This window comes from Oncorhynchus keta, chromosome 5, assembly GCF_023373465.1.
Source record: "Oncorhynchus keta strain PuntledgeMale-10-30-2019 chromosome 5, Oket_V2, whole genome shotgun sequence".
NCBI lineage: Eukaryota > Metazoa > Chordata > Actinopteri > Salmoniformes > Salmonidae > Oncorhynchus > Oncorhynchus keta.
In genome coordinates, this window is record NC_068425.1 from 2668182 (window position 1) to 2687648 (window position 19467).

Consider the following 19467-nt stretch of genomic DNA (forward strand, 5'->3'; position numbering starts at 1 on the left):
CACTTATTCCATTAATCCACTTATTCCATTAACCTATTTGTTATACTGCATGCAACCAGGTCAGGAAAGTGCAGCCTTTGTTTCCCACTGAGACCTGACTGGCTGGTCGATTATTGTTAAGAAATGTGAGCGGACTTTGATCATTTCCTGGTCCGAGAGAATGAGGAAGTGAAACAAGTAAATACATAAATACTGTGTGTGTGTATGTGTTTAGGAAGCCGTTATTTTCCAGTGGTATAAACAAATGGAGGCTGGTCTTGAGAACACTTAAAACTATACAAGTATTTATTTAAATCATCTTTTGTATTGATAAACATATCATTTGTATAGCCTGTCATAAAGACCCCCAAAATCAGTTCCATTATGTAAACGTCATAATACCATGGGAAACCGTCAAGGATATAGACTTAAAGAAATCCTTTTTCCCCCAACAACATCCAAACAGCCACTGATAGATCCATTAGGGTTTGGGAAGGTTGCAGAGAGAGGTGAACAGTGTCAATATATGACCACAATCCATTAACCAAAAGGCACTAAGTGTAAGTGACATCTTTTTGTGTAGATTGAATGAAGTTGCCTAAAGACATTGATCAGAGATTGGTTTTGTGTTTTTCCCTCTATTGGTCAAGGTTGGGATTTGGGAAAGGTACGCTGGTCTTGCTTTTCAGGCAACTTCCTTACAGAGCTTTCCTTTTGCTCATTGATGGAGACCAGAGTTGTGAAGGAAAATTGCGATTTAAGTGTGATTTTTTTTCAGTGATAAACAACGCACGAGTGGTGGTCTCTTGATAGGTAGCTCGAGCTATCAGTTAAGAACCCTGTTTGTGAATCAGTAGTGTGATTGGAGGTTTGGGCTGTCAGTCATGACTCCTGTGTCTGTGTAGGTAGTCAGTCAGGAGGGTGGGGTAGTCTGTCATGACGCCTGTGGCTCCTGCTTCGAACGCCGCCTCGATGTCCGGATCCTCATTGCAGACGAACAGGTGCACCTGAGGACAGAGAGGGCCAGACGTCAGTTATCCCACATACTACAGATTACTATAAAATACTACAGTACTTACTATAGAATTGTATAGTAAACTTGTGTTTACTGTAGAATACTGTACTACGCACTGTAGTATCCCTCGATCATGTGTAGTACCTTTACTTTATAATGTTGTAGTATAGTATAGAATACTATAGCGAATACTACAGTATTATCCGTAAAAATAAGCACTGTAGTAAATACCACAGTAATGTCCGCAAAAACACGACACTTTTTTAAAACTATAGTAAATACAATGTTTGTATTTAACCTTATTATTTTTAAAAGGAGTCAATGCTGAGACCAAAGTCCCTTTTCCAGATGAGCCCTGTATAAGCAACACAATACACAACTAAACACATTAAACTACACGTTCATATACAGGTTATTATACACAACAATACGCAAAAAGCTAAACAAAAAAACAGACGCATTCTTCAGTAAAAATGTTCCCTAACAAACAACCGCTTGAAATACCATAGCGGCACCAATTCCTCAACATTTTAAATGTATTGTAGATCATTCCACAAGTAAGGTGCAAGGTAATTAAAGGCTGATTTACCTAACTCTCTGGATACCAAAGGAGTCTCCTGGGTTTGATAACTTGTCATTTGAAATCTTAACAGTGATGTTAGGTAAGTCGGAAGTTTCTGGAGCAGGGCTTTGTAAACAAAAAGATCGTAATGACTACTGATGTATTCACATCAAAGCGAAATCTGGACCCCCACAAATCAGCCGGGCTAGACAATCTGGACCCTTCCTTTCTAAAATGATCTGCCGAAATTGTTGCAACCCCTATTTACTAGCCTGTTCAACCTCTCTTTCATGTCATCTGAGATTCCCAAAGATTGGAAAGCAGCTGCGGTCATCCCCCTCTTCAAAGGGGGGGGGACACTCTTGACCCAAACTGCGACAGCCCTATATCTATCCTACCCTGCCTTTCTAAGGTCTTCGAAAGCCAAGTTAACAAACAGATCACTGAACATTTCGAATCCCACCGTACCTTCTACGCTATGCAATCTGGTTTCAGAGCTGGTCATGGGTGCACTCAGCCACACTCAAGGTTCTAAACGATATCTTAACCGCCATCAATAAGAAACAATACTGTGCAGCCGTATTCATTGACCTGGCCAAGGTTTTCGACTCTGCCAATCACCACATCCTCATGGGTAGACTCAACAGCTTTGGTTTCTCAAATGATTGCCTCGCCTGGTTCACCAACTACTTCTCCGAGTTCAGTGTGTCAAATCTGAGGGCCTGTTGTCCGGGCCTCTGGCAGTCTCTATGGGGGTGCCACAGGGTTAAATTCTTGGGCCGACTCTCTTCTCTGTTATATATCAATGATGTCGCTCTTGCTGCTGGTTAGTCTCTGATCCATCTCTACGCAGACGACACCATTCTGTATACTTCTGGTGTTAACAACCCTCCAGACGAGCTTCAATGCCATACAACTCTCCTTCTGTGGCCTCCAACTGCTCTTAAATACAAGTAAAACTAAATGCATGCTCTTCGACCGATCGCTGCCTGAAACTGGAAACACTTATCTCCCTCACTAGCTTAAAGCACCAGCTGTCAGAGCAGCTCACAGATCACTGCACCTGTACATAGCCCATCTATAAATAGCCCAAACAACTACCTCTTCCCCTACTGTATTTATTTAGCTAATTTGCAACCCATTATTTCTACTTTGCACACTCATCTACTGTCAAATCTACCATTCCAGTGTTTTAATTGCTATATGGTATTTACTTTGCCACCATGGCCTATTTATTGCCTTTACCTCCCTTATCTCACCTCATTTGCTCACGTTGTATATAGACTTATTTTTCTACTGTATTATTGACTGTATGTTTTTTTATTCCATGTGTAACTCTGTGTTGTTGTATGTGTCGAACTGCTTTGCTTTATCTTGGCCAGGTCGCAGTTGTAAATGAGAACTTGTTCTCAACTAGCATACCTGGTTTAATAAAGGTGAAATAAAAATACATTTAATAAAAATACATTTAATTTAATGCATGTTTCAATATATTTTTATGTGCTAATCCAGTGAATATCATGAATGGGTTTGGGTTAAAAATGACACTATTGTTGCTATATTTTTGAGACTCCAGAATTTACGGATTTATTTTTGTTCAATAGAGAGGAATTACATACATATTTATGTACAGTAACTAATATCCTAGGCTAATTAATGTGGGGGGCAACACTTGTAGAAGTGGAAACTAATGAAAAAGCACATTAACTACATTTCTAACTCTAAATTTATTACGCAATGCTAGTAGCTAAGTATTCATCCAACATTAAATGTTATGTGCTAAAAAAAAACGTATATCTCCATATCTCAAAGCCATATCAAATATATTGGATGTAAAATAGTTGCGTTTGAGCTGAATATTGAGAGTTGAGAAATAAATAATTATACCTACAGTAAGCTGAGACCCTCCTCTCTTCGACAGGGACAAGGGGATGAAGCTAGTTGTACGTTTAGAAATAATTTCTCTCCAGCGCATGGGGAGTGAGGTGAGTGGCTCGGCTCATTGCAGCAGCAGGCCCCAGGGAGGTAACAGGCACATTGGGAGGACAGACACTTTCATTACAGGAATTATGAGGATAATGCACTTTACTGTTTGACCAAATACTGGTTTCACATGCTGACCAGACCGGACACGTCGCGTGCGCGAGCTTTGCAAAATAAATTTAGAACTCCATGCTATTCAATTATTGAACCCACACTGCTCGCGCGCACCAACGAACATCTGTGATGCCAAGGGCTAAAATAGAACCCCTTTATATTTCTGATTCAGATCGCGCTGAGAATCCTCCCTCTCCCATCTCCTCATTGGTTTATAGAAGCAGGTACCCACGTGCCATCTCCTCATTGGTTATACCCACGTGGGTGATTGAAAGATGAACTGTTTTGCCGGTTGTCGTGGTAATACTATGAAAGTTTAGATGCCAATCACCATATAAGTTCAAAGATGAAAAAGCCTGGAAGGAGGAGAGATGATTAGAAACGATTCGGTTGGCCGTTTTATGTGTGGATTAATTGTGGAGAGTAGAGGACATTGTGCATTTCAGGTAACATAAAAACTCAATGTTTATATCCCAGGACAAATTAGCAAGCTAGCTAAATAGGACAAATTAGCTAGCAAGTGCAAGCTAACTAGCTAAAAATTGCCATAGATGTTTAATGCTTTTCGACCTGTCCCCAAATTAATGTCATTGGTTCAGAGTTTGTTTTGATATTTTAACCTGCGTGTCTTGATTGCGTTTGGTGTAGGGGGGAAAAATACATTTATGCACGATGGCGCACGTGCGCAGCCGGTTTGGGTTCCGTGTCAGCCACCCCAAAAAATATGAAGTGTTGAGTGAGGTGACAAATTTCCATTTTTTACATCCCATGATCTTGGCTGTCTAACTGATGACAGAGTCGGAGCAGGTCTCTTTGCTGATGTCGCGTTTGACTTTGAATGTGAGTTTGTTTGCCTCAGTCTATCAGAAAACCGGGCCGGCCCATCTTGGTAGTGGGGGGCCGGCCATTGCCCACTGATCATCCAAAAGCCCATCATATATCAGTATAACAGAGAAATTCCACTAAAATCGAGCTGGATTGAACCCCCTCCTATGTTTGCCCCTTTCCCTACACACTCACAGTGTCTACAGTGTCTACAGTTCGTAAAGGGCTGGATAAGGGAAAGGAGCTCTGCTGAGACTACTGAAGGCCATGACATACTGAAGAGGTTGAAGTTAGCAGAAGGGGCTAGGAAGTGATGGAAGTAACAAATATGATGATAAAGATGCTAACAGTAATGATGATTATGATGCTTGCTCTGTACCTGAATTCCTCTGTTGGCCAGATGTTTGAATAGACTCTTCTTCATCGTTAATCTGGAACAACATGAAACATTTTCAGGTGGTTTAATCTTTTATCAAAGCTTGTATATGGTCCGTTGCTTTTAGTAGGGAAACGGAACTGCGTTGTTACTGTAGTAAATGTACCCACTTCTCTATCAGATAGATGACCATTCTGTTCTTCAGAAGACGCTCCTCAGGAATATATGTCCTGCACCAAACAGAAGGAGATTAGATACAGTTACAATTTACGACACGCGCGCACACACACACAGGGTTGCCAGACAGAAAGAACAATAGAAAGCTCTCTGTCACCACACATCCGTGTGCACCTATACTCAAAGATAAACATATGACCACACACATCCATGCACAGACATAACAGATGATGCTGAAGTTAGATGATGGTGAAGGCAGATAGGTACTGTATCAGCACACCAATACGCAAAAACACACACACACACACACACACACACACACACACACACACACACACACACACACACACACACACACACACACACACACACACCTGTTGATAATGCGGGGGAGGTAGAACTGCAAGAAGCTCTCTCCCAGCGGTACAAAGGGCAGCAGGCCGCTGTAGTAAAGAAGGAGCAGCTGTAGCCCTCGTCTCATGCTGAAACTATAGGGCATGGTGGAGTTCTACAGGGAGAGAGGGAGAGCAGAGCGAGAGGAGGAGAGAGGTGAGTGAGAGATGGAGGAATGGGGATAGAAGAGAGCAGGATGGACAGGGAAGAGAGAGAGGGTGGGTTGAGCGAGTGCAAGAAAAAATCTCTCTCCCTAGGACAGGAGTTAGAGACCCCTGGTTCAGTTTATTGCATCTCCCCCTAGATGACACTTACAGTTCTGCGGCACTTTTTCATAATGGTAGAGTCTACAGTCGCCCACACTGTGAGGTCCTCTCTATCATACTGTTTCACCATGTTGGACACCTGAGAGAGACAGAAGAAGGTATGGAGAGAGAGATGGAAGAGAGAGACGGAAGAGAGATGTTCGGAGACCGGTGAGGAGAGTTATTTGAGTTATTCGTTGCCTGTGACTTAGCCATTCAGCGAATCTGTGAAACCTATTGTTATTCGTACATAATTGTTTCCCTGGCATGGTCAAATAAGTTACCAATCTATGCTTGAGTTTTCTTCTAATTTGGCACACGGAAACTGATTGGCCTATAGGTGGCACTGTTATAAGCAGTCTCACTTAAACCCTCATATCCACTGCCCTGTTTGACCTAAGTGTCTTTCCTCATGCTGAACAAATTTGCCACAAGGACCCACAAGGCCTGTCAGGATATTTTTGTTCATCCATCTTGGGAATTTTGGAAAACCTTCAAAAAAAAATGCATTGTCTTGAACAACAAGTCCAAATAACGCCGAGCGAGAGGATTGGTTAATGACCAATCAAAAATCAGATTTTACGTGTCCATTTAAATCCTTTGTAAACCCACTTCACAATGGCCTATCAACTTGAAACTGCTATCATGGACATCTCTAAGATGAACCACAATGAAATTGGCATTGATTACTCAAAAAACAAGGTAACTATTAACAACGCATTCTTTGCACACGTAACACTTACGCTCAAAATCATCTGCAATCATCTTCTCCTCATGAAAACCAGTAGCATCCCCCTGCTGGCTTGCTATTCGTATAACAGAGAACTATTCTGATGCTTGTTCCTGGTTGGTCCCTGGATGGGAGACCAGATGCTGTTGGAAGTGGTGTTGAAGGGCCAGTAGGAGGCACCCTTTCCTCTGATCTAGGGCAGTGATTGGGGACATTCCCGTGTAGGGTGCTGTCTTTCGGATGGGACATTAAACGGGTGTCCTGACTCGGTGGTCACTAAAGATCCCATGGCACTTAGGGGTGTTAACCCCAGTGTCCTGGCTAAATTCAAAATATGGCCACCTAATCATCCCCCCAGCTCACAATTGGCTAATTCATCTCCTCTCCCCTGTAACTATTCCCCAGGTTGTTGATGAGAATGTTCTCAGTCAACTTACCTGGTAAAATAAGCGTTAAAAGAATGAACCTTAAGTCAGATTCAGTCCAGATTTTGTATTTAGACTCATTACATCTGTCTTTAATGGTTTTAGTTGTTGTACTCAAATATGGCTGCACTGTACCTATAAATGCATCTTATGCTAATGATAAAAATACTTTAAAAATATTATTCTCACTAACCATGGTAATGCTTTCACTGATTGCACATTTTACTTTGAGCAATTATTTAACTAGGCAAGTCAGTTAAGAACAAATGTTTTATTTACAATGATGGCCTACCCCGGCCAAACCCGGACGCTGGGCCAATTGTGCGCTACCCTATGGGACTCCCAGTCGTGGTCGGATGTGATGCAGCCTGGTTTCGAACCAGGGACTGCTGCGCCACTCAGGAGCTTGCACATAAATATAGTTCCTACATGATATAGTGCTTGCTTTGTTATCCAACTATCTTGTCTCCTTTCTGTCATCCTGTGAACCCCTTTACATTGTTGCTCGCAGACATATTTATAAAGTATATTCTGTAAATAAAGCAGGGTCACTTTAAAACAATGTAAAGTGTAAAGTTGAAATTTGACTTAAAAAGTTGGATTTGATTAAATTCAGCTTAGTCCTGTACTTTCTCCATCAGCAAGCTGTTGTCCTCTTTGATCTCGATGTTGACTGGCATCTTAGGAAACTTCCTGAATACTTCCTCCAACAGGGTGAACTTCCTGTCTATACCGGTGCTGTAGTGGCCTGATGTGGGAACGGAAGGAAGAAAGGGAGAAGATGGGAGGGAGAAGGGTGAGCTGGTGAGTGTCATCATAATCCACACATACACACATAGACGCATATACACACACATTGGTGCGAAAACCTCACAAGGAGCTTTTGTCTATGCCATCGACCCGCTTCTGTCAGAGAAGTAAGGTGGATGAATGTGTGTATCTGTGTGTGTGTGTATTACCTCGATTAGATCGACAGCGTTATTGCATTTTGGTACACCAGAAGTACAATAATTTCCAATGGAATTGTCTTGCAGAGGCAGTTGCAGTGTGTTCTGTATGGTGCAAGGTATGCATACAATGGTATGCTTAGGCTTGAAAGAAATAGTATCAAAAGATGAATGTTGAACTTTCAGTTGCACACATAGCCACAAAAAAACATTGGATTACATAATGAGAAAAAAAGACTATTGAAATTATTACCCGGCATTGATGCAATGACGAGGTTGGTCTGATCGAGACATACACTGCATCACCAAAAGTATGTGGACACCCTTCAAATAAGTGGATTGGGCTATTTCTGCCACACCCGTTGCTGACAGGTGTATAAAATCAAGCACACAGCCATGCAATCTCCTTTGACAAACAGTGGCAGTAAAATGGCCCGTACTGAAGTGACTTTCAATGTGGCACCGCCATAGGATGCCACCTTTCCAACAAGTCAGTTTGTCACATTTCTGCCCTTTTAGAGCTGCTTTGGTCAACTGTAAGTGTCTATATTGGGAAGTGGAAACGTCTAAGAGCAAGAATGGCACAGCCACCAAGTGGTAGGCCACACAAGCTCACAGAACGGGATCGCCGAGGGCTGAAGCACGTAGCGCGTAATAATCATTTGTCCTCGGTTGCAACACTCACTACCAAGTTTCAAACTGCTTCTGGAAGCAACATCGGTACAATAACTGTTCGTCGAATCACAATTCACCATATGGCATTCAGACAGACAAATCTGGGTTTGGCGGATGCCAGGAGAACGCTACCTGCCCCAATGCATAGTGCCAACTGTAACGTTTGATGGAGGAGGAATAATGGCCTGTGGCTGTTTCATGGTTCAACCTAAGCCCTTTAGTTCCAGTGAAGGGAAATTTTAACGCTTCCGCAAACAATGACATTCTAGATGATTCTGTGCTTCCAACATCGTGGCAACAGTTTGGGGAAGGCACTTTCATGTTTCAGCATAACAATGCCCCCGTGCTCAAAGCGAGGTCCATAGAGAAATGTATTTTTTGAGATCGGTGTGGAAGAACTTGACTGGCCTGCATTAAGCCCTGACCTCAACCCTATTGAACACCTTTGGGATTTATTGGAATCGCCCAACTTCAGTGCCCAATCTCACTAACGCTTTTGTGGCTGATTGGAAGCAAGTCCCAGCTGCAATGTTCCAACATCTAGTGGAAAGCCTTCCCAGAGGAGTGGAGGCTGTTATAGCAGCAAAGGGGGGACTAACCCCATATTAATGCCTATGATTTTGGAATGAGATGTTTGATGACCAGGTGTCCACATAATTTTGGCCATGTAGTGTGTGTGTGTGTGTGTGTATGTGTTACAGTGGATACCTGGATACCTGCATAAAACGTGACCTCCAGTCTGTCCTTTTGCAGGGGTAACTCCTGAAAAGAAAACACAATTAGTATTGTATAATACAAAATGAATGAACTCTCTCATTACTGACCTAAGTTGTATGGAACCGCTTATAAAAGCTCATAAACACTTAAATTGTATGGAACAGATTATAAAGGGGGGCCTACATGTACACATATTATAATATATACACATTCAGGTCAGAGTAGCTAAGGTAACACAAATAGCGTTCAAGCAACAATCAAGGGGAGTTTAACATTGTATTTATATGGTTTTAATATACATTTGACCTCTGACCTCTAGGTTTAGGGAGGAGATGGTGACATCATGGCCGGTCTGCCTCAGGAGGTTTTCATCATGTGACACGACCACATGACCATCCCGGGTCAGGTGACAGTCCAGTTCCAGCATTCCTGTACCCTGTTCCACTGCACTGAGGGTGGGAAGGGGGGGATTAAATGCTGACACCCGCATAGCTGTTGATTTGATGGTGTCTTAGGTGGAACTGCGTTAGAGCTGGCTCCCGGCATCATTATATTGCGGACACTGGCACATTAGTACAGTTCCAATACTAGAATGTGTGAGACAATCTACATTTCGATTAGGTTGAAATATTTTGTTTAATGATTTTCAATATGAGTTTCATTATTTCTATACAGCCTACACTTTCTAGTTCTGAACTTCTAACATGAGTGGGACGGGTGTGGCTTTGTGACAATGTCCACACGAGCAGCTGCTCACCGATTTGAAACACCGCCAAAACATTTACATAAGTACTGTAGGGTTAGGGTTTGAGGTTGTGGACAGGTATCTTTTATACTGATAACAAGTTCAAACAGGTGCCATTAATACAGGTAACAAATGGAGGACAGAGGAGCCTCTTAAAGAAGAAGTTACAGGTCTGTGAGAGCCAGAAATCTTGCTTGTTTGTAGGTGACCAAATACTTATTTTCCACCATAATTTGCAAATAAATTCATAAAAAATCCTACAATGTGATTTTCTGGATTTTTTTCCCTCATTTTGTCTGTCATAGTTGAAGTGTACCTATGATGAAAATTACAGGCCTCTCATCTTTTTAAGTGGGAGAACTTGCACAATTGGTGGCCGACTAAATACTTTTTTGCCCCACTGTAGGTAGGGGTAAAGTGACTATGCATAGATAATAAACAGCGAGTAGCATCAGTGTAGAAAGAAAAGTTGGGTGACTGGAGTCTGACAATTTTTTGGGCCTTTCTCTGACACCACTAGTAAATAGGTCCTGGATGGCAGGAAGCTTGGCCCCAGGGATTTACTGGGCCGTACGCACTACCCTCTGTAGCATCTTTTCAGTCTCCTGAGGGGGAAAAGGTGTTGTCGTGCCCTTTTCATGATTGTCTTGGTGTGTTTGGACGATGATAGTGTGTTGGTGATGTGGACACCAAGGCACTTTAAACTCTCGACCCACTCCACTACAGCCCGTTGATGTTAATGGGGGCCTGTTCGGCCCTCCTTTCCCTGTAGTCCACGATCAGCACACATTGAGGGAGAGGTTGTTGTCCTGGCTCCACACTGCCAGGTATCTGACCTCCTCCCTATAGGCTGTCTCATCGTTGTTGGTGATCTGGCCTACCACTGTTGTGTCGTCAGCAACTTAACAGTGGTGTTGGAGTTGTGCTTGGCCACACAGTCGTGGGTGAACATGGAGTACAGGAGGGGACTCATCATGACAGATGTGTTGTTGCTTACCCGTAGTCCAGGATCCAGTTGCAGAGGCAGGTGTTTAGTCCCAGCTTTGTGGGCACTATGGTGTTGAACTCTGAGCTGTAGTCGATGAACAGCATTCTCACATAGGTGTTCCTTTTGTCCAGGTGGTAAAGAGCAGTGTGGAGTGCGATTGAGATTGCGTCATCAGTGGATCTGTTGGGGGTGGTATGCGAATTGAAGTGGGTCTAGGTTTTCCGGGATGATGGTGTTGTGAGCCATGATCAGCCTTTTAAAGCACTTAATGGCCATCAACGTGAGTGCTACGGGGCAGTAGTATTTTAGGCAGGTTATCTTCGCTTTCTTGGGCACAGGGACTATGGTGGTCTGCTTGAAACATGTAGGTATTACAGACTTGATCAGGGTGAGTTTGAAAATGTCAGTGAAGACACTTTCCAGTTGTTCCGCGCATGCTCTGAGTACATGTCCAGGTAATCCGTCAGGCCCTGCAACTTTGTGAATGTTGACCTGTTTAAAAGGTCTCGCTCACATCGACTACGGAGAGCGTGATCACATAGTTGTCCGGAACAGCTAGTGCTCTCATGCATGCTCCGGGGTTGCTTGCCTCGAAGCGAGCATAAAAGGCATTTAGCTTGTCTGGTAGGCTCGCGTCAATGGGCAGCTAGCGGCTGGGTTTACATTTGTAGTCTGTGCAAGTTGTTAAGCCCTGCCAAATCCAAGGAGCTTCAGAGCCGGTGTAGTAGGACTCAATCTCAGTCTTGTATTGATGCTTTGGCTGTTTGATGGTTCGTCTGAGTGCATAGTGGGATTTCTTATAAGAGTCCAGATTAGTGTCCTGCTCCTTGAAAGCGGAAGCTCTAGCCTTTAGCTCAGTGCGGATGTTGCCTGTAATCCATGGCTTCTGGTGGGGATATGTACGAACGATCAGAGTGGGGGACGATGTCATTGATGCACTTATTGATGAAGCCGGTGACTGAGGTGGTATGCTCCTTAATGCCATTGGATGAATCCCAGAACATATTCCACTCTGTGCTAACAAAACAGTCCTGTGGCGTATCATCCGTGTCATCTGACCACTTCCGTATTAAGTGAGTCAATGGTATTTCCTGCTTTAGTTTTTGCTTGTAAGTAGGAATCAGAAGGATAGTTGTATGGTCAGATTTGCCAAATGGAGGGCGAGGGAGAGCTTTGTATGAATCTCTGTGTGTGGAGTAAAGGTGCTCTAGATTTATTTTCCCTCTGGTTGCACATGTGACATGCTGGTAGAAATTAGCGCAGTTTATAGATGAGCATTTTCTTGTTTGCTTATGGCCTTATACAGCTCATTGAGAGTGGTCTTAATGCCAGCATAAGTTTGTGGTGGTAAATAGACAGCTATGAATAATAGAGATGCAAACTCTCTTTGTAGAAAGTGTGGTCTACAGCTTATCATGAGGTACTCTACCTCAGGCAAGCAATACCTCGAGACATCTTCAATATTAGACATAGCGTACCAGCTATTATTGCCAAATAGACACACCTCTCAAAGTTTTGTCCTGCAGATGCACGGAAAACCCAGCCATCTCTATATTATCGGTGTCGTCGTTCAGCCATGACTCAGTGAAACATAAGATATTAGACCCACCTGTTGTATAATACACTGTAGAAGAACCTTTGGCATCGATTACAGCTGTGAGTCTTTCTGGGTAAGTCTCTAAGAGCTTTCCACATCTGGATTGTGCAACATTTGCTCATTATTCTTTTCAAAATTCTTCAAACGGTCAAATTTGTTTTAGATTTTCAAGTAGAGTTAAGTCAAAACTGTAACTCAGCCACTCAGGAACATTCACTGTCTCTTGGTAAGCAACTCAAGTGTAGATTTGGCATTGTGTTTTAGGTTATTGTCCTGCTGAAAGATGAATTCATCTCCCAGTGTCTGGTGGAAAGTAGACTGAAACAGGTTTTGCCTTTGCTTAGTTCCGTTCTGTATATATTTTTATCCTGAAAATCTCCCCTGTCCTTAACGATTACAAGCATATCCATGACATAATGCAGCCACCGCTATACTTGAAAATATGGAGAGTGGTTCTCAATAATGTGTTGTATTGGATTTGCCACAAACATAACAGTTAGTATTCAGGACAAAAAGTTCATTGCTTTGCCACATTTTTTGCAGTATTACTTTATTGCCTTTGTTGCAAACAGAACGCATGTTTTGGAATATTTTTTATTATGTAAAGGCTTCCTTCTTTTCACTCTGTCAATTAGGTTAGTATTGTGGAGTAATTACAATGTTGTTGATCCATCCTCAGTTTTCTCCTATTACAGAGATTAAACTCTGTAACTATTTTAAAGTCACTCATGGTGAAATCCCTGAGCGGTTTCCTTCCTCTCTGGCAACTGGGTTAGGAAGGGCACCTGCATCTTTGTAGTGACTGGGTGTATTGATAGACGGGGCTCTATTTTAACAAATCTAACGCAATGGTCCATCTAAGCGTTGGCCGTAGCGTTGTAGGTTCGGGGCTGTGTCAGAAATATTTTTGATATTTCCACAACCATAATTATCGGTGCAGTTGCTGCCGTTGGCACGAAAGGGCTGGGTTTTGATGAATAAACAAGTTGTTTGTGTTTCGAGGCTTGGCCCTTCAATGGCCAATCATATCGCGCTCCATGGCTAAACATGTGGTTGCTTCAAATTGTGTATTTGCACCCTGGTCTCAGAGCATTTCATATTATTCTGTACGTATGACACGTTACATTTCATATGGTATGTATTCATTTGTGGTTGTCCATCATCCATTTCGTATGATATGTTAAGAATTGCAATTGGTATAATATGTTACGAATTTTCTAAACGTATGATATGTTTTGAATTTCAATTTGTTGTGGCTAGCATTAGCTTGGTGGCTAATGCAAACTTTACCTAGGGGTTAAATTAAAGGATTATGGTTAGGAGAAGAGCGAGCTAAAAGGGTTAAGGTTAGGGTTATGGGAAGGGTTAGCTAACATGCTAAGTTGTTTCAAAGTAGCTGAAACAAAAATTAAGTAGTTACAAAGTTGCTAATTAGCTAAAATGATCAAGTTGTCCGTGATGAGATTCGAGCTCGCAACCTTTGAGTTGAAAGACGTTTGCGTTTTACTTGCCCCTTTCAATAATCTAAAAGTACAACCAAATTCCAAAGGACATTTTTTCACATTTTTGGTTTCAATTCAGTTTTGCTCTTCACTGAGCCCAGAACCAATAGCACAGGGCCAAACAGGTGTTGTACCTCGCTTCCCTCTTTCAGAGGACAGTAGATATCAGTTATAACGTTAAATTCCCTTTCAGTCAGTACTCTCCGTACTACACAAGTATGGGGAACTAGAATCCAAACCCAAACCGGGCCCAATGGATACCAAATCAAATGTCCCATGGCAGACCGCCGAGTGATCTGGGTATTGCACACACTGCGTGCTGCCTAATGATCCTCTCCTCTCCGAGCTGTAAGCACGCTGTGGGCAAAACTGGGAGCAGTGACATCCAAGAGATACAACTTCATAAAAGTGTGTGGTGATGCCCAACTCACCGCAGCACAAATATCCCAAACCTTCTTTAAATAACTCCCCTGCGCAGCGGAAGTTGCCACAGGACCACACCCAACAGGCGATTAATCTCCACAAACCAATGTTGCTTGGGTCAACGGGGAGCCACAATAATCAACGACAAGCCTCCCCAGGCGCAAAATCGCCAATGTGGGCTGAATAAGCTCCACTGGGGGAAATGTGTAAAGGAGCGTCCAAGGCCACTGGTGCGCCATTGTGTCTGTTTCCAATGGAGAGCTCGGGTCCCTCGTTGAGAAAAACAGTCGTCAATGCATATTTTCTTGAGATGCATAAAGATCTACGTCGGCCCTGCCAAACATTTGCCCTTATCTGGGAGACTACCCAGATGTGTAGCCTCCACTGCTGAGAAATAGGGTCCCACCTGAATAAAAGATCTGCACCCAAAATGAGGATAGTGGGGAAATATGTGCACTCTGCACCACTGTCCATACCCTTCGAATCGAGTTGCCTTCGTATAGAGCCCATGGGAGCCCCCTGACAATAGCAGAGGGTCCCACCACCGGGCCTGAACCCATTGGCCTAACAGGGACACTCGAAGCAACAGCTTAGGCTGTGAGATGCATCAAGGGGAGTGGCTAGCACTTAGCACTGGAAGCGCCGCATCAACAGTAGCCGAAGGGGAACGACTTCCATTACAGAAGCCAAAATTTGGCTAAGCAGAGCTGGAACCCAGACACCCACCATGGGGATATAAAAGTGTGATCCGGAAGTGAGTCTAGCTCGTGACCCAGAAACGGAATGCCCTGAGATGGAGTCAGATGGCTCTTTTCTGGTTTCTTATGAATCCTAGAGACTGAATATGGGACAGTAGCATGAAAGTGTGTAATACCAACCAATCTGCTGTAATAGCCGGTGGCTCGTGAACATTCAGAATATACTGTATAGACTGAGGTGCTTGCTGAGGGCACGTAGGTCTCGAATGGGATGTACAGTCCCGTCCCTTTTCGGAACAAGGTAATACTATATCTTCAAGATAGGAACCACTCAGATTACCTGCTTCTGGAGACAGGAGGTTATTTCCTCGCTCAAAACCGGCGCTGAGGACTTGGGAACAGTCGAAGTGAAGATGCTGCAGAAGTGTGGGGAAGCCACAACAAATTGTAGCTTGTACCCCGACATCCCTATTGGTATGATCCAGGGTGACACTACGTATGCACGCCATTGGTCGGTGCAGACAGCGAGCCTCCCGTGAAATGCAATCTGAATGCCATCTATTTTTCCATTTCCACCACTTTTGACAGCCAACGAGACTTTGTGTGGGATAATAGCATGGTTGTGTCCAACCCTGCTAATTCCCCTGACTCTGCTACCAACAACTACTTAAAGGGCAAAGGGGGCTCCTGCAAGGGCTGAGGTAGTACCTCGTCTGGACTGTAAACCAAACGTTGGGGCACTGTTGTCAAAGTAATGTTTTTGTGGAGGGGCGCACTGGTCTCTCACACCCGTGCCAAGGACCATCGATCTGGGTGTTACCTGAGCCAAGTGCTCAGGGGCTGTTTCCTCACCGGAGGTGCTTGGGGAAATCTACTACATTTCACACGCCAGAAGTTATGCATCCTAGCTGACATAAGGCAAGACGTTTTTTAGTCTAAGCTAGCTAGCCTCTTTGACTGCAGCATGATCCGATTAGAATAGCCAAGTGACTTAACTCTACATATACCAAACAAGAGAACAACCCAAGCAACTCCACCATGGGACGTCAGGAATAACTAGTAATAGCTAGCTCGCGACAGCGAGTTAGCCAATGTGGCTAGCACGCTATGCAGCGCATGTTTAGCTAGCTCGGTCTCGAAAGTCTACTTAGGACCGGATCACCAGGGTGGGACCAGACCCTTCATCCAAAAAGATTCTGGGAAGAGGGGCAAGCAGTGTTTGACCAAGGCAGGGGGGGGGTACCCACCGAACTTGGCGACAAGAGCTCATAGGAGCCGGGTTGGGTGCTGGCAGCTACCACATACACCACATCCAAGCAGACAAGACATTTGCTCCAACCAAAGACCATCTCCGCGTCCCGCAACTCAGACTCAGCGGAGGTACAGGCAACCGGGAGAGGAAGTCACTATCGGAAACACCAAGGCCCCTCAAGAACGCTACACGATTGTCAAGAGAACCCGCGGTTTGGACTAGCAGAACAGTGCCAACTGGGGGCAAGACACAGTTAGTGAAACCGGCCCCTAGGCCCACACACAAACTGATTTGAGCGATGGCAGCCAGAGAATGTACAGAGCTGAGACATACAAGACAACAAACGTGAATTTATTTTTATTAATTTGGGCATGGTTCCGACTCAGTTTGTTAGCCTTCGTCGTGTTAGCCATCATGGAGTTAGCCATCTCGCTCATTGCTACAGCCAGGCCAATCAATCCATTGAATAATGTCGAATGGAATGGTATCAAACACATTAAAAATGTGGTTTCCATGTGGTTGATACCACTCCATTCAAGCCATTATTATGAGCCATCCTCCCCTCAGCAGCTTCCAATGAGTGGTCTACTTACGGTTTTGACTTAAATCTGCTTGAAAATATATGGCGAGACATGAAAATGGCTGTCTGTCTAGCAATGATCAACAACCAAATTGACAGCGCTTGAAGTATTTTTTAAAAGAATAATGGGCAAATATTTCACAATCCAGGTGTGCAGAGCTCTTAGAGACTTACCCCAAAATAATCACATCTTTAATTGCTGTCAAAGGTGTTTAACATGCATTGACTTGTTTAATAAAAAATACAAATAAATGCATTTTGTGTATATCGTTGAAAAACAACATTAAATCCATTTTAATACCACTTTGTAAAACAATCCATGTGAAGAAATCAAATGGGGGGGTGAATACTTATGATAAGCACTGTAACTGATCTGAAGTCAAGTTTGGTTAGGGTTGGTCACTTACTGTGTGAAGGCCTCCATGGTGCTCTCTATCCTCTCGCCACTTCCTGTCAACACAGATCGGAAGAAAATCAGAGAATATCAGTGTCCTATCCAGCTCCAAGACTCTCACTCTATAAGCTTGCTTTTCTATGATCCCCACAGACTTGAAATGTGGATTGCTCAAATCAGAAAAACATATTCATCAAGATACAGTGTGACTCTGGGTCATATCAATAAAGTCACTCAGCCCTCCAGCTTGCCGCTACACCACATGCTCCAAACATTTCACTAGTCCAGCCCATTCACATCAACGGTTACAGAGGAAAGGTGAAGAAGCAAGGTGACTACTACATCCGTCCACTGTTCCTTCCTTACCTCCTCTGTGTGAGATGTGGGTGCAGTGGAAGGCAGCCCGTTTCTTCTTGTGGAGGATCTGAGGGTTCTTCAACAGGTAGAGTGACGTCAGGGTGTAGCCCCCTAGGGCCGGAAGGATAAAGTACAGGGAACTGGCCATAATCAATTCTCCTCCAAAAACAGTCCTCAAAAGTGTCCGAAGGCAATTAGGCACAGTATCAAAAGGCAGAGGTCCTTGGATCCTCCTAGACACTCTAACAATAAATTGTGTCAGGAGTGCTGATGGGAAAAGAAAACCTGCCAAGAGTTGAGTCCCCTTGTTCTGCAAGTTGTAATAAAATACTTTGAATAGTTTTCAGCTATCCCCCACCGAGCTGCCACATAACACTGGTATCTAACAACCGATGAAGGAACCACTCAAAAAAACCTCTCCGAGTGCATCCAAAGACACTCAAAATGACCCGCTCATATTCTAAACTTCACTCGACTGTCTCTTTCACACAAATCTCTTCGCTCTTTCTGTCCTCCGCTTTTATTGTGCCTCTTATTCGGATCATTCGGTTTCTCTCTCCGTCAGTCCATTGGTCACCTGTCAGCCTAGAACAGAATGTTGTGACGTGGGAAAAAAAACAGGACTTGAAAAACTGGTACAGCCAACGGAGGCAGTTGAAGGAATTCTCAAGGTCCCGCTCCCATTAGATTCACTCGAATGCCTAGAAAAACTATTACTCATAACCTCACCTGACGCTACTCTCCTTCCCTCCATGGGTTCCGTTTGTAGTCAACCTAACCTCCTTCGCACTCTCCCTCTTTTACCGCTCGCTCCTTCTCCCTCTCACCGTGTAACTGGGGCCCACACAAAACTGTAAAATCAGTTAATGAAATACTAGTGGCAGTAGGAGCTGGCCTCTATCTCACCTCTCTCTCGCTTTCCCTTCCCTGTGGCCTATATTGTTCTTCTCTCAGGCTTTACTGCCTTTTGTTACACAAACTCCCTCTTTCACCATGTGTGTGATCATGTAAATGATGGAACTATCCGGCATGAAGTGCGGCTATAAAATGCACTAAAAGCAAACCTCAAATAACATGCATTTATGGGTGGGAATATGAACGTAATGATAACAGAATGGGTGCTACCTCAAGCAACCGATGAGAGAGCTAACAGTATAGGCTGGTAAAGGGTGCGAGAGCAAGCGTTGCTACATGGCAGGTTTCGAAGCCGTCAGGCACCTTTTATTTAACAAAGGATGTGTATGTAAACTCATTATCAGACACAGGCGCACAACACACAGACGGTGTACTTAACAAAGGAGAGGTGTCAAAAGCTATGTAAATGCACTTTCACAAGCAGGCATGCAACTTCAGCAGAACACTGTATACCACAGCGTTGTTTACATCAATAGAAAATGCTGAAAGGTAGCAAACAAGTGACTGAACTAGATACATCAGAGAGAAGCAACAGCAAGCCTGTATGCCAGAGAAAGAATCTTTTCACTCCCAGGTATAGCATTCCTCCCTCAACTGACATGGCCACACACAATCCAAGGTCCAGTTGAAGCAGGTGCTATAAAAAAAAAAATAGATATAAGTCAGTCTGGTACCCTTTGCAACCAACCAGTAGATCAAAATACAGGTCTGTCACTCAATCCTGCATTAGCTATTAAACTCAAGTCTAGTCTTGCTTTACTTATTCCCAAACCCTTGAAGTAAAGAGGCTGAG

The 19467-nt window shown here is 43.6% G+C and overlaps 1 protein-coding gene across 1 annotated transcript; it reads right to left on the reverse strand.

Annotated features, from left to right (window-relative positions):
- Positions 1 to 262: 262 nt before the first annotated feature.
- Positions 263 to 18656, reverse strand: LOC118384278 (lysophospholipase D GDPD3-like). The gene is made up of 10 exons (XM_035770668.2): positions 17769 to 18656; positions 17416 to 17458; positions 9537 to 9672; positions 9223 to 9268; positions 7514 to 7632; positions 5740 to 5829; positions 5406 to 5539; positions 5025 to 5084; positions 4858 to 4909; positions 263 to 986 (listed from the first exon to the last, which is right to left on the reverse strand). Exons 1-10 carry the CDS (start codon positions 17905 to 17907, stop codon positions 858 to 860), a joined length of 948 nt encoding a protein of 315 aa, XP_035626561.2. The 5' UTR covers positions 17908 to 18656; the 3' UTR covers positions 263 to 857.
- Positions 18657 to 19467: the final 811 nt, after the last annotated feature.